The sequence below is a fragment of the Toxorhynchites rutilus genome, chromosome 1 (genome assembly GCF_029784135.1).
Source record: "Toxorhynchites rutilus septentrionalis strain SRP chromosome 1, ASM2978413v1, whole genome shotgun sequence".
In the NCBI taxonomy this organism is placed as follows: Eukaryota; Metazoa; Arthropoda; class Insecta; order Diptera; family Culicidae; genus Toxorhynchites; species Toxorhynchites rutilus.
The window spans coordinates 86,622,795-86,639,897 of NC_073744.1; the positions used below are offsets into that span (position 1 = coordinate 86,622,795).

Below are 17,103 nucleotides of genomic sequence, written 5' to 3' on the forward strand. Positions count from 1 at the left end.
GATTTCCCCAGGATCATTTGTTTTGAAATCTGTGTTAGGGAAATACACAGATTTCAGCGATCGTACATCAACCGCTGTGCAATCAAAACTGAGTAGATTTCCGATCGGTTAATCGTTTATATACGATTTGTTTCCCGGTACAGAAAATCATTACACGTATCAATATGAAACGTTCACAGCCAATAAATGGCAGTACTAGGTCACTGCAGACTATCAATTGCAGGTCGTTTAGTATCCATCCGAATTTTAAATGAATTCCATTAAAATTTAAATTAAATTTTCTGTCAAGAACCGACAAAATTTAAACAACATTTCTTTCAAAAAGAAAGTAATTTAAACCAATATTTCATCAAAAATTTGATCGAAATAACGAAAAACAACCATCCCCAGATTAGCTGATTCCAGCGAGTTCTGTCAAATTTATCTGACTATAAGTAAAACGTCAACAAAACTTTTGTTAGAGATCTTCAGGAATATTTTTGCAAAATTTCAGAATTATAAATTTTAGTGTACAATTAAACTCTTCAAGTTTTGACACAGGGCTATGTTTATCGTAAGTGCCATGTTTGCCTCGAAACAGAGTTGGCAAAAACGTGTATCTGATGTAGCGGTGAGGCACAATTTTTATACATCAGAACTATCACGAAGCCAATAAAATCCAAGAAAAAAAAGGTATAAAAAGTACACACAATAAATAGTGCATTTAGTGCAGTAAATCATTAGCTTTCGGGTAAAAATACACGCCCGGAGCATGCCCTAACACGAAACACATAAAGGAGTATTAAGATATTTGCAAATTACACCAGACGAGAGTATAAAAAAATGTAATTTACGATTTCTACTCTACCCAGCAAATATGAAATCGTACATACAACATAATATATAGTTTGAGTGGTACATGATTCGCCTAACTAGTCTATACATGCAAAAGTGGAGAAGATACACATACATGACAAATGCTTGCTAATTAGTTTGCATGAATATATGATTTAAATGTGCGTCTAATACGACGATTATCATTTATATATAATTATATATATATATATAACTATATAATTATATATATAACTCGAAAACTAATCAAGATAATGAGCCAAATTCAGCATATGAAGGTGTTAGGGGGCAAGAAACATTTCTAGGGTGAATAGACACTTCTCCCCCCTCTCGAAGGGGGGGCCTACCATACAGATGAAGCATAAGTTTCTGCATAACTTAATAAATAATCAAGCAAATGGAACCAATTGTGATATATGGAGGTTGTAGGGGGCAATACACGTTTCTATTGTGGTTTTACACTCCTCCCTCTTCCTAAGGGGGGCTGCATTAATCGAGAATCAATCACACAAACGGAACCAAATTTGGGATGTGAGGGTTTTTGGGTACGAGAAATGTTTTTATGATGGTAAGAAACCCCTCCGTGATCAGGAACAGCTTCTTCTATCTATATAAATAAAAATGGATCGACGAATGTGTTGATAAGAGCAAAACTCGAGGAAGGAATTGTCCGATTTAGGGCTGTCTTTATTCTATCATATTTTCTGTATCAAACATATATTCCATGTAACAGAGAAACATGTTATTTGCAAGTGGTTGGAAAATCTTGAACGAGAATTGTGTCTGAAAATAATCCCTTAATAATAATATTATAATGACGAGTTTTGGTAGAAGTACTGAAATTATTATTTATAGTAAAAGGTAATTTTAAAGGGTACATTAGAAGATCAATCAATTAACAGTTCTGCGATTGGACCCATGAACGTGCGCTTAGAAAGAAAACGTGAATGTGATAACGAAATTTTTTTTTGCGGGTCAACTAGTACACAATAAAAAAAATATGAAATGTCCTCATTTACGATCTAATATTAATAATTTGTTAAATCATTTTCACATCATTTAGTACGGTTTTTGCAGTAATGCATTGATTTAAATTATACGTTTATGCGACTGCAGCCGCATGATATGCGTATACGATATCGATTAGTTCGATTTTACGATAGTGTATATCAAAAAATGGATGCGTTATACCGGAATACAACTTAATCTGTCGTGATCAAGCAAACCATTTATCATGACAATGTCATGCGAAAATGCGAAAACAGAATAGAAACTGTGAGAGGTTGGCGTCGACATCATGCCTCATACCGTATGAGTCATACGGTATGAGGCATGATATCGACGCCTCATTTTATGCGATTTTAAATATACACAATGTATACTTTTATCGACATTACACACGTTTATGAGTCGATCACACATTATATGCGACTTAGAATATGCGAATTATACGATTTAATGTTTGTTGGGTAGCCAGCTCAAGCAGTCAACAGTGTATCAAGACTAAGAGCCAAGTTCAAACTGACTTGTTCATACTAACGGTAGCGTCGTTACGTTTACATTTGATGATTGGTGTATTTTGTTTATTGTTTATTTTGAAGTTATCATCAACAATTTCACTATATATTTTCAAATTTTAATTCGGCTTCAAATATCCATGAAAAATAAAATCACAATTGAAAATTTATTGATAAAACTCGACCATACTTTCAACAGGTTGTCGACTCAAACCCGAAAAAAAATCCATGATATCCCCTGATTTTCCAGTAATTTTTCAAAAAAGTTCCAGATGTCGACTAGTAATCAAATTTTCTACTTTTGCTATAGTTCCTGAACCATTCATTAGCTTAAACAGTGAAATTTAAGAACGTCTGTCGATATCTTGTAATAAATGAATTATTTGTAATTTGTAATTGAGTTAAACGACGACTGACGAGTTTCGTTATAGATAAAAAAAAGGATACAGTTCAAAGTTATTTTAAAATGAGTCATTTTCATTTTGATTCGGATTCATGAAACTGTTTCGATTTTAACGAAATGCTTTTTCCTGCAATCTTTCGGCTCCTTTCTGTGCATTTACCAAAATTTTCTTCATTTCACCTCCAAAGATTTCACTTCTGCTTTCCGTAGCCGTTTCATTACCTTACTCATTGATTAACTCATTTAACGCAATAATCCCTTGCTTCCAACTTTCCTTGTCTTCTAAATATAGAGAATGAGAATTTCGAGCTCGTTGAATTAGCTAGCTCAACATTTCTATTGATGCTATCTTTCCAAAGTAAAGCATACCATCCTAAACTTGTCGCATAGCACAACTGTTTCCTCACAAATGTTTTCTAAAAATATTCGGTATTTTTGGAAAAGAGGACAACATTGGGGTTTCCATACGAGAGACAGAAGACCATTTTTGCTAAAAAGTCCTTTCCAAAAATGCTCCAGTCGTTCATTTTTCGGATCATAGTGAGCAAACTTGTTGCTTTTGTTGCTATAAATATTGTTTCAGTGCTCAGTCTGCTGGACTTCCACTGATATGTCCAAAATCCATCAAATATCAAAAAGGTTAATAGGGTCAATAGTCAAAAGTTTTTCGAATCGTTTTCCAGCCATTTTATTTTTATTGGATTTAATGACGGCAAGATCAAGGATATAGCAATGCTTCGTAAGCTTTAAAACCAGTACATCCCAGACGAAATTTCAAGATTTGTCTGTCCTAAAATTTAGGCGTGTAAAATATGCAATCCGAAGCTACCCAAATTCATGAGTTTTTGTTCTCCATTTTGAAAACCTAATTGCAGTTCGCGTAATATGAACTATTCACGTTGGTACCGTCCATCGACAAGTAGAAGCTTGTTCAAATATAGAATTCCCAGACCTTCTTTAAAAGCTGCAAGTTGATCTCTGATACTGGGGAACGATCCAAGAACATTGACGTCATGTAACGATTTACCACCTCCTTCTCTTCTTCATCCCAAAATCTGACATTCAGATCCAGCTGCAGCCTCTTTGTAGTCTTTTCCAAAGACTCGTCGAAACCAACGACAAAAAATAGCTTACAAGATTTCATCGAGCGCTGATTTTAAATTCGGTACAAAGCCAAACATCATCATAAAGTTCATTTTATCACGCTCTAGCCTTCTCAGCTTTTGGTGTCATCAAAATTTTCTAATTACTACAATATTCAAAATTCTAATTGGCGAAATTTCTTTTTTTCCAGATTGATGACGAAATTCCCTGATTTTCCCTGACATTATTTGAATTCCCTTCATCGGTTGTTTTATTTTATGGTTTATCGTTTATCGTCAAACGCGCTGACAATCTTCATTGCGTCTTTAGATAATTTTGAAGCAAGCAGTCCTATGTACTAGATTCCTTTATAATATCAAGTGCGCAAATAAAAACTAGCCATTTTACATTTGTTGATGCTAATAATATTTTTTAGTCAGATGAATCGTATAAAAAACATCACAATGCTAGGCTAAGTACATGTAAACAATTCACCATCATTACGATTGAAGCAGATTTCATGCTTCGTCCTATCCCACCCGACAAATTCTTCAGATATCGCCCCATCCGACTACTATCTCATCCCTACGAACAGACTAAACAATCGTGTAGATTATTTCTGGATCACTTGGAAGGACCAGCAATTTTCGAATGAGAATGAATCCAAATGTTACCAAAAAGATGGGGAAGGCGTTTTGGCTAGCGATGGGAAATACTGTCAATAATAAGAATATAACAATTTTTTTGCAATGAAATATCAAATTTTGATAAATAATGGCAATATTAGAAACGATTAAACAGGAGGATATCGTATCGATTTGATTATTAACGCGAAATTCGAATATTTGCTCAAAGTATTACAAAAATGAAAATTCCGTAAAAAAATTGGATTTGAGAAAATATACGTATTTACACAAGAACAATCTGGCATTCCTAGGCTGAGAACATTTACTCTTGTAAATGCTCATAAAGATTGTTCGGAAATCGGAAAGATTGTGATATCAAATATTCAAAAAGGAATTTTTTCACGATGAGCAGACATTCGATGTTCTGTTTTCTAAGTTTTCTATACATAAGGATTCCAAATATTAAAAAAAAAGTTTTTGTGTGTTCAGGCGCTTAATATGTATTGCGTTTTTTTAATTGATCATTAACTTAAAGCCCTACATTTCACTATTATACAATGTAAGAGCAATTTGCGACACTGGGTTGTCACATTGAAGGGTGTGTCACATCAAATTGCATTACGAAAAAACGCTGTAGAAATTTAATTTTTAGGAATTATATCTTCAGCTTTCGCTTATAATCAGATAAGAGTGTATAGATCACGTTGGCCATGCTTCACTGTCAATTTTTCGTAAATTTGGAAAAATGTCGTCGAACGAAAAAGAGCGTCGTGGATTAATCCTGCGCACTCATTTCGAGAATCCGGAGTTGTCACATCGGGACATCGGTAAGATGCTGGGAATCGTCCAATCCACGGTCAGCAGAGTACTAAAACGATACTTCGAGAACCTAACCATCGACCGGAAGGTGAAGAACGGCAAAAATGGATGCTCCGTCAGTGAAAAGATCACAAGCGCGTAGTTAAGCAGTTTAGATGTGATCCGAGATGTTCGGTCCGGGATGTCGCCAATAAGCTGAATGTGTCAAGTTCATTCGTCCAGCGGACCAAGCAGCGGGAGGGCCTGCGTACATACAAGGTTCAGAAGGCTCCTAACCGCGACGAAAGGCAAAACATGATGGGGAAGACGCGAGCCCGGAAGCTGTATTTACACCGAAATGCTGACGAAGCCGCATTGCCTGGTAATGGACGACGAAACCTACGTCAAAGCGGACTTTCGTCAGCTGTCGGGCCTGTTGTTCTTCTCAGCAGAGGACAAATTCAGCGTTCCGGAGGAGATTCGCAAGCAGAAACTATCCATGTTTGCCAAAAAGTACATGGTGTGGCAAGCGATCTGCTCTTGCGGAAAGCGGAGCGCCCCCTTCGTGATGACCGGCACGGTAAACGGGCAGGTTTACCTTAAGGAGTGCCTACAGAAGCACTTACTACCACTATTGAAGCAGCACGAGGACCCAACCATCTTCTGGCCGGATCTCGCTTCGTGCCACTATTCAAAGGACGTGTTGGAGTGGTACGAAGCCAACGGGCTCACCTTCGTGCCAAAGGAAATGAACCCGCCCAACGCGCCGGAGCTTCGCCCAATAGAGAAATATTGGGCGATTATGAAGCAGGCCCTCCGGAAGAACCCAAAAGTTGTCAAATCGGAGGCGGACTTCAAGAGAAAATGGATTTCTGTTCAAAAAAACTACAACCTGACGTTGTACAGAACCTTATGGACAGGGTAAAGAGGAAGGTGCGAGCATACGGGCTTGGGCTCGAAATATGATTAAAAAGAAAATGCCAAAAGTTGTTTAATAGTTTTTATTTTACTGTCTAAAATTTTCAAAAGGATCGGTCTACTGGGCGAATTTCCACAGTGTTTTTCCGTGATGCAATTTGATGTGACACACCCTTTATGTAAGACTCTACCCTGAAAGACCGTAAAATAACAATTTTCCCTATCGGACTTCACATCGAAAAATCTCATTCAGAAACGATATAGCTAAAATGTAGCACAGAAAAAAATCTATGTAAAATAAACCGCTAGAAACTTTGAAGAAACTTTGGTTTTTTTATCATAACGTAATGTAAAAAACTATCGGAAAAGTTAGTTTGAATAACTAGTGTAAATGTTTCAAATTTCGCTATAACTGCGAAAGATGTTGTCTTAATTCAACATTCAAATATTTTTGAGAGTATAAACAATTTATCCAAAATATTTCAACATCCTGTAATTTTGCGGATAATATAACGCAACAATAATAATGGCGCGTCTAGTCACGAAAATTAGGTCAAATTACAACATTTATTATTAAGACAATTTCATATTTTCATTAATCCCCAGCCACTAACTAAACCACTTTAATTAATCACGATTTATTGTGCAACTGAATTTATTACGAGCAATCTAGAAAAATGCTGGACTTTGCATCGTTGGATTCCAGATAGTCTATTTTTAGAACTTCACATTATGGTCAGCGTAACAGCGTAACCTTAATAGAACCTATAATGATATAAGTGCATTAACAATGTTAGAAAGTCACAACCGCTGGCTCGCCACAACTGTCTTTCACGAAAGAAAAAAAACTTTGAGGAAATGCTTTTACCACACACATATTTTCAAGGGCAAAAGGAGTGATACGAATCGAATGCTCACGTTCCCCTGCCACACTACAACAATGTAAAATGCTAACGTTTCGCGAGTACAATGTTTGAAATGAACCTTGCTTCAGACAGCAGCAGCGCGCTTAACCAGCGCGCGTGTAAAGCATTTATTATTCGAAACACGTGTGTCAGATCACAGCCTTCCCCAATGGTCCATCTGAGCAGGGGCTATGAGAGAGAGGCAGGTACAACAATTTTCGATTCTCCAATCACTATTAATCGAGCTTATATCCGATTGAAACAAACCTGCACCGCACACACGCGTCCGGTAGTTCGGCTCGATAGAAGTGTCAGACAGCGGAAAAAAGCAAAACACACAAAAAACTGTACACTTCTAATAAATTATCATCAAGGCAAAAATTCAATCATGAAGGTCGAAGCCGAAACTGGTGTGACCGGTATTTTCTGCTCAGTATATCTAGTTGGTATTCCCAGAGCGTCTACCATGGGATGGTTTGTCTCTCGTTGCATGTGGAAGAGGTGGGCACCTTTAATATTGGGACCCGCAAGCTCGTTTGAATTATTTTAAACCCATGCGGACGCACTGTGTGGAAAGATGAAAATCGTCTCAACAGCTTCTCAGTAGCTGCATCGTTGAGATAAACATATGCACGATTCAATCCAGCTAAGTTACAGCTGATAATGCCTGAATAAAATAAAAGAGCGAGATAAAAAAAATTTTGCTGCTGATTTTTTATTAAAAAACATAATATGTCAGTTTTTCTCAATGGCACGACTTTTCTTTTTATTTACTCAGGCAACGGTTGAACACATTTTTCATATGTAGTGTAAGCATTGCTTCTCATACTCTTTTCACTTTTGTACGATGAATTGTATCATGATGCTTAGCTACAATTGGTTTCCCATTGGTATTGATATTTAAAAACTCCTCATAGTATGCAGCCCCGAAAAGGTTCGATGGGTTACGTGGTTTTTTCTCAACTTTCAATACAGGAATGAGAATCGCAGATGACATCTTTTACACTCTGACCCGATGCAATCGTCGTGCAAGGGTAGAGTTGAAGTTGCAAAGGTTTTTCATTTCAAGTGTGCCGCAAGCACTTGATACTGAGCGGTACGAACAATTCGCAAAGCAACAGCTGAATTGTGCCTCGACGCCACGTTACGTGCTCGATTTTATCTATACGGTTGGGCCAAAGCCAGAGGATTTTGCTCTAATGGAACCATTGTTAAACATGATCTTCTCTTGAACCTGTGTATGATTTCAATAGAACAATAACACATATCTCCCATAAATAAATATTTTAATTTCCATACAAACTCAGACGATTTTTCTACTTATCTAACAATACAGAGACACTTCCATATAACGTACATTTCACTTTCAAAATTTTACGTTACATAGAAGCATAATAAAGAACTCAGAAACATAGCTCATACAACTTTATTATGATGCTGTTTGGGTATGAAAATGTTGTAGGCCTTCAAGTTATTTAATTTTTTCGAAAAAAGGTCAAATAACTTGAAAATTTAAAAAAAATCCAACTCAAAAGCTAGAAGAATTACAGAATTCTGGTCAGACAATAGATATAGAATGGTAAACACATTTTCAAAAAGAAATTTTTTTTTATAATTCTGAACGAAAATTATATTGATAGTCCATACAACGATCAACAAGTCTCCTATACACCGTAACTTTTGGATTTTATTTTTTGTTGAGAATTAAAACAAAACGTTTTTTGAGAAAAATGAACTTCAATTTTTTATATTTTTTTCACATAATTTAAAAATGGTTTAAGTGAAATTTTTTTGTAAAAAAATAAAGAAAAAAAACTGGCCCTTCAGTAAGTAATCTTATTCTTTTTTGGTGATTTCTAGGGCACGAGGGTACGTCATATCGAAGTTTCCCTGTACCAATACGAGAACCTCAATAACATACCATCGTAGCTTTTTGAGATTTTTGATTATGAGCATCCAAAAACCGAACGCGGAAATTTGAGTAGAGAAGCCGTACATTTTTTGATGTTTACATTTACAAGCCTTCGGGGCCTGTCATGCTGTTCGACAATGTTGTGTATCTTATTAAATAATCAAAGACTTGTTTTGTTGAGTTTTTGATACCAGCATAATTATCAGTAATCGACTCCGATTATCAGAATAACAAAACCCTTTCAGGAAATCAAACAAAGTTTGGGAAAAAAATAATCCAATAGAAGAATTAAACATCGGTCACATAACGAACAAATTTCTGATTTTGAGCGCTTACTGCTTAGATATTTCTTGATGGATTTACGAGATTTTTTTTATTTGTTAAAATAACGTTGAGATGAAAGCTTCTCATTTCCCAAACATTTGTGCAAGTTGCAAGGTCTTTCTCTAAGACGAACTAGGAAATCAGGCATCGACACGGTACAAACAAGCTGCGGGTGAGGGTGCCCGTAGTCATGACGGTTGCGCGTCCGCTAATTAAGCGAATTATCATGGGTTCAATCCCAGGACCGTCTATTGATTGATCTTCTGATTAGTCTTTTTCAAGGCTAGAGCTAAATTAACCCTAATAAAGCTTCTTTAATGGAATAAAAATTGTGAGAGGTTATGTACAAGACACGACCGCATTGTTGGCGTAGGACTACAAAATTATTTTACTCAACTAGCTGACCCGGCAAACTTCGTCTCGTCCAAAATTTTGTTTTTGATATGAACTCATCCGAACATTCGCGTTTTCTTACTAACCGAACGTTCGTGGGTTCAATCGTAGAACTCGCCATTGATTGATTAGAAGACCTTTACAATTTCCTTGTATTATAATTTTCCTATTACTTCTACCAAAACTCGTCAATATAATATACATTTATTTTCAGACAAGTTTTTCGCTCAAGAGTCTTGATTCACTTGCAAATAAAATGTTTCTCCGTTACATGGAATACACATTTGATACAGAAAAGTAAATTTTCATTCATGATTTTTATTTTCCACCCGAGAATCATTTTTGCTTCACACTAACGGAACACGAAGCTTAATTCCACAAACGCGAAATCCAATTAACAACAACAATGTCATTGTGGAACATATGAGATTTTTTTTTCGAACCTTCTCTCGAAGCTTTTCAAAAATTTCAAAACTTTTTCTCACTATAATATTGAACTATGGATAGAGACGAATACAACAAAATCGAACCATTCCTTATTCTGGCTTTGCACTTAGCAACACCTTTGGCCTTCCATTTTTATTTATATATAGATAGAAGCTATAGGAGTGCGTTATTGTGCTTGAAAATCCATTTCCACTTTGGAAAAAAGATCAATTTCGTTAGCGCAAACATCAAATGAACTAACTATGCTTAACATGATGTAATTGTAGAAGATATGCGAATTCAATTTTGCGAATTTTCCGACTTTTTTACATAGTTTTCCGCAAATTTTCCGATTTTTCTCCCCGTTATATTGATATACAGGAAGAGACGAATACAACAGAATGAAGAAGGCTCAAATCAGACCATCCCTTCCTCGGGTTTTCAGCTTACCAACACATTTGGCCTTCTATTTTTATCTATGCCGATTAGCTTGATTGTCACTTCGATATTATTTTGGAATGCATCGAAATTTTATAAATTTTCTCTTCAATAGAAAGGCCTAAATACCCTGAATTTTTTTTGTGGTTTCGTAGAAACAGTTGAAGATAGTTGATTGATGATTCATTCTTGCATATGTCGCAAATTATTGTCCTATGCCAATTCACTCATTGCACTGAGATCAATCCTTTGAAAGCATTTTGGTGAAGACTATTGTCTGCCGCTAACTGGAGCAGAGGTGTGAATCTTAAATCGCGAATGGCTTATTTACACGCAATAAGTTGAAAACGGACGGAGCCTAAATTGCAATATGTCCTCTCTCCTTAGTGTGCTTCCGCTTGTTTCGGTGCTTGTTCACGTGCATTTCAAGCGATCGATTCGCGCACCTCATATAATTTCCGATTCGATTCATAAGTTGTATGAAAAAAGTTCTTTACGTTGAAACCATTTCATAAAAAAAATTGACCTGTTTTCTGATTTTGAACATTTGCTGAAAGACGTAGTCCTACGTCAAAAAACCATCAAATAGGCTGCAGGACCTAGCGTAGCCGAGGGAGTGAGTATAAAAGAGCTTGGTACGGGTAGGATGAAGTCAGACCCTTTGGGTTAAAGTCCCTTATAAAACAAGAACAGAACAGAACAGGATGATGTTAGTGACAGTCACAGGGCCAGCCCTCCAGCATATCACATTTCAAGATTGAAAACTGGTAACTCTAAAAAAACCGGTATAGAAGAAATTCTGCTTGGAACCAAAAAATTGCTCAACAACAAAAATGTGAAAAATTCAGCACATTTACATTGATGTATTTGATATGCCACTCTTTCGCTTGGATCACTGCTTGTAGGCGTCACGGCATGCATTCAACAAGATTGTTAAGATCGTTAAGATATAAACCACTTATCTGGGAAGATAAACATAGAGACCATCCATCTTTCCACAAAAGCTTCAATGAGATTCGAAGAAGTGGACCTATCTACTTTGATCGATTCCCTTTTTCGATAACCACGGCCTTGCGCACAGATATTGCGCCAGTTTTGACGCACACTCCTGATCGTCGAGCTCTTGAAAATGCTTTTACCGCTGAATTACGAGGGAAAGATAATTTTGTTGAAGTTAATCGATCAGAATAGATAAGTCTTTTATAAAAGTTACGCGAGAATTTATCAAATTTCAACTGAAAACTCCCTCTAAGGTAATTGAGTTCAAAATTTATTCCATACTAACGAAATAGTGACCACAAATTTCACAGAATTTACAACATTTTTTCGACACTTCTCGGACTCATCTGATCGGACTCTTTGTGGTTATCTCCTATTTCGTAAAACGCATTGCACTAAAAAATAAAACCTTTGTACATAAATTGAAGACAATTCATGGTGGTCGCCATTGCATCTTCCACTGAATTACTATCTACATTTTATGGATCATTGAGGGAATTCGCAAGAAATGGAACCTAAACAGAATTTTTGGTTCTACGAATCGTCGATCTAAATGTAACAATTCGACGTTTCAGTAAGAGTTTGAATGAAACTGAATGTGGTTTTATTGCTACTTTTTTTAAAAAAGCAGGAATTTTTGACAAAATGTCACCGAAGGATGGAAACAAAATATCCATCAACTCAGACAGTCTTCAATAAGAATAACCACGAAAATAACTGTTTGAGAGAAGCCCTATTTGCTTCGCAACGCGCAATATAGATAACCCAAAAGAAAATCAGCTGTTTCATTCTAACGACTACTTATTCACAATTGTCTGAAATCATTATTAAACGTGGATTGAAGCAGGAAAACAATAGTCCGAGCTCCTTTGGGAAAACAGAACATTTGTCTTTTTCTCTTTTAACACATTTTCTCGTCACACTTGTACTTAGGGTTCCTACAAATTAAAACCGTGTAAACAAATTTTGGCTCGACCTTCGAGTGTTATATCTTCCATAGCCATTTTTCTGGAACACTGCAAGGCTTCTAACTGATTTGAATAATTGCATTTTATTTAAATCTGATGTGACCGGAAAAACAAACCCAGACCCAAGAAAAAACCTTACTTAATCCTTACCCCTAATATATGTTTTTCAATGGATAAAAATGCAGTTAATTTTGTTTGTTATAACAAATGCATCAGATCGCGTTTGATTGTGATGGCCTTGATGGTTTCACAGCACAAAACTATATTAAATTCCCATTAGGATTGTACAGGGACGAATGATTACTTCGGGTTAAAGTCCCTTTAAAATAAGAACAGAACAGATTAGAAGAATTAGAAGAATTTGAATTCGATAATATTGGACGAAATAACAGCAATTCAGTGTCCTTCCTTATTTTTGAGTACCCGGTATGTTCATTACTACTCGTTTCACAGATACTACTACCTAACAGTCCCACGAAGATGTGAGCCCTCACCAAAACACCCAGACAGGCATGAATAATACACTTACCTGTAGTTGCCAATTGCTGAGTGCTGCACTTATTGCTTTCGGATTCAGCTTCTGGCTCGACAAAGTTGTCCGGCCGAGGAAGAGGCCATGTGTTCGAGCGAGCTCGTGTCTGCGGTTCAAAGGTACCATCCTGCAGCTCCGCAAGAGCATCCATTGGAACACCGTCATCTGACAGACCTTCCAGACCACTTCGTGGTGATGCCGGCCAGGGTGACCCGAAAGAATCCATCTTCAAAGCCTAACCGTTGCAGCTGGGAAACTACAACTTGCGGCGGCTACACGCGCGCGATCTCCCGTCCGATCTGTATTTGAATACGACGACACTGAATACGTATCAGAGTTACGTGTGAGAGTTAATGGGTGTGTTTACATGCAATCCACTTGCGCTAATACCCGTGTCACAGATTATTTTTGTAAATCAAATCCCTGTACGTAGTACACACACACACTAAGCACTGCGGCTTCCGTCACGATCTTCAACAGAGGCCAATACACACTTGTTTTATTATTTCGATTATTTTTATTCTACTTTATTTACGCAAGACACTTCTTTCTTATGTTTACTTTGCACCGTTCACTGATTTTTTTCTTCTTTTGATAACGCAATTAACTGTACACAACAAATTTACACTTGTCTGCGTTGCTCTCACTCAAAACATGTTTTGTTTCTAAATTGCATAGGATCGATTAAAATATTTACACGCTGACGTCGAACAATTATTCGTCATCAGTTTCCAATCCGTCGACACGTTTATAGCAGCTCACTTCCATATTTTTCCCAAACGATACTCTGGAACAATCGAAACTACTAGCATATTCACATTACTCGATAATGCAATCGATCGAGCAGATATTGCGTTGTGATTTTATTTCGATTCTCACATGTCTCCTCCAACGTTGACGGTACTGAACAGAATTTTGATTCGATTCCCCATAGAATCGCCACCGGTTTAAGCTGAGAAATTGTCTTTGATCACCACTGGCTGCTGCCACTGTTACTGTTACGATGGCGACGAAACCTCCCCAGAGTGCAAGAAGCGAATTACTCAAAGTGTATCACAGCTAAATATATTTTTCGTAAATAAACCATAGTAGAACAGCATTTTTTCGCCACACTACCAACACTCTGAGATTGGCACAAACGTGGAGGCAACAAAAAAAAGCTGTTTTTATTTACATTCGCCAGATTGGCTCCGTTTGTACCACTACCACAAAATGCCGAGATTGCAGAACTGGTGATCGCCACTCTCTCGTGTTATACATACAAACACCCACACACATACATTTGAAACTGGTCAGACTCAAACGGCTCTACGACTGGAAGTCAAAAGATGCTTAGCGATAGGCTTAGTAACGTGACTTCGACCGTTCCGTAGGAAGACTGATTAGTGCTAGAGGTTGCCTATTGGATTCGGTCTCTGTTCAGAGAGAAAGAGACAGTGCCAACAATATTGTTTATCAAGCCGTTCTACTGATTGCATTATCACTCAACGGCCCAGAACTGGATTAGATGTACCTACTTGTAAATATATTAGACATAGGTCTGTTGTATCGGGGAAGTATTCCAAGTCAAGTTGTTTAGATGATATTTGTTGCATTCGATTGAACGCGTTTGATTGTAATCGTTTTAGCAACGCAGATAACTGATACGAGACTATCATTTGATTATCAAAGGACTTCTTCGATGGGTTAGTAATACCCTAAATGTCGTCACTCTAAACAAAGTAAGAAAGACCTTTTAACCTCTTGACCACGATATACCGAGCCTCACTTTGCGAGTGAGTCAATAGGGCCAAAAATGATTTCGATGCAACTGTTAGAAACTGAATCGTCGATCATAGATCGCACTGCCGACAAAAGTAGCCGATACTATTCATTTTTACAGAAGTCAATCGAGTGAGCAACAAATATAAAAAATCAAAAATCGACTCTATCTTTTCCATAAGATAATTTTTTATCGTTCATGAGACGTTTCAAAAAATTTCAATTACATGATCATGACCATGGTCTATGATCATTTCTCTTTCACCTGTGAAAATAGCATTTAACAGAACATATCGTGGAAGCGAGAGTTTATGTTAGCGGTTCAATATTGAAGTTTTCCGTGATTTTTTAAAGGCGTTATGAATAAACACCTGGGAATGAAATATATATTTGTTTGTATATGTGTATGTAAAAACAAACAAAAATGTCTTTGTCAAAAATGTCAAAAATTGTAACTTGATTTTTGTAACCAAACCAATAACGAATCCAATCAACTCCATGAAATATCTTTCATTTACTCCATAGAACGTTCATGTAACTCTTTTTACCTCAACGATATTTTTTAATGTATGAAAAATTATACTTTCGTCTTTGATAATCTTATATTTTCTGGAAATAATGATTGTACAAGAAATAGATAGGCAGTTTCTAAAACTTGTTTGCATTCTGTAGTAGTTCAAATTATTGCTTTGGCGAAAAAAGGTGAAGGGTTGTGTCCGAGACATAACCGCATGGTTGATGTAGGATTACGTTATGATATTTGATGCATATTGATTCCGAGTATTTTTGAACAAGATACGCCGCACTCGCAGTCCACCACGTGGTAGGGGAACATGCCTTGCAGTCTACACAAAAATATATAAGGAATGCTAAATTAACTGTCGAAAAATACGCGAATTGAAAAAAGAGGTGTAAAAATGCACATAATCAACAAATTTTGAGCAACACAAATCAGTCCAACATGTGGAAAAATTATAAACTCCACTTTAGGACGCACTAAAGAAAAACCTCAAGTTAGCCTGATTCATAATGGTAAGGAATTTACAAATGATAATGAGGTGTGTTAAATTTTCAACAATTTTTTTACAAATATTGGCACACAATTATCTGGGGAAATTATTGAGCGCAACGATGACAATCCATTCATGTACTCTCAATATGTTCAGAACTCAATGTTTAATAGTGAAAAAATGTTTTGGGCCTGATGATATTCCAACAAGTATCATAAAGAAAATCCCTATTGCATTTTCTAGTGTTTACTCACAAATGTTCGATAAAATGTTGCAACTGAAAATTATCCAAATTGCTTGAAAGTTGCTAGAGTTGTACCAGTTTTTATAGCCGGTGACTCCTCAAAACTAATTATAGAATGATCATAAAAAGATTGTTGGTCTGTTTCTAGATCTTAAGAGGGCATTTGGCATTTGACACGATAGAAAACAAATATTTACTAAAAAAAGAAGAGCATTTATGGAATACACGGGGAAACGAATGAGCTTGTCAGTTATCTCTCCGGCAGACAACAATATATGAATAACACAGAATAAAGCTAAATGTACTCTGAGTGCAATAAATACTGGTATACCTCCAGGTAGTAACATTGGACCCCTACTATTCATAATATTAATTTTGTTGGACAAAAGCGTAGTTTGTATTATGGACCGTCTCGTTTTAACGCATGAATCACACATGAAATCCGAATGATAACACGTCGTGACCACTTTAAAACTAAACTTATACTCTATTTCAAGTCAAAAATACAAGAATTTATGATATGAAGATCAATCAACCACAACAATACAGTATACTATTATATAACTTCAATGTGTCTATACTATTTTGTCTCAATATAATTTTGCCAGTATAAATTCTAAATTTTGTGTATTTATTACTTAATATTTACAATATCATTTAAAATTGGATCCCTTAATAGAAATAATGTTTAATGGCAGTGTTCTACTAGTAAAAACAGATGCGGAATTTAAAAGTCTCATTTTAACTATAATTTAACATATGATGTATTGAGAATTTTATAATTATTGAAATAGATTCCGAATGAGTGTCCGAATCGATTGGTTCCAAAATTTCGTGAATCCATAAAGGCAATAAGCGCTCAAAATTGAACAATTTTTGTGACCTACATTTAGTTGTTTTTTTCATTATAATATGTTCCAGAAAGACGTAATTCTGCGTCAAAAAATATTTAATTCTTCCACACAGTTCTAAAAAAATAAGTGCAGTTATACCTATGTTAGCAGATAAGTTT

General features: G+C 36.2%; 1 protein-coding gene across 2 annotated transcripts in view; it reads right to left on the reverse strand.

The window, feature by feature from the left end:
* Positions 1-17,103, reverse strand: part of LOC129772878 (forkhead box protein O) — a 217,191-nt gene that overhangs the window by 192,218 nt on the left and 7,870 nt on the right. Inside the window, exon 2 of one of the 2 annotated variants that reach the window (XM_055776415.1) lies at positions 13,074-13,741. In XM_055776415.1, coding sequence (XP_055632390.1) covers positions 13,074-13,302 — 229 coding nt within the window. In that variant the 5' untranslated portion in view covers positions 13,303-13,741. Of the gene's footprint in view, positions 1-13,073; positions 14,255-17,103 lie in introns of those variants that run through there. The other variant, XM_055776410.1, reaches the window with a different exon arrangement.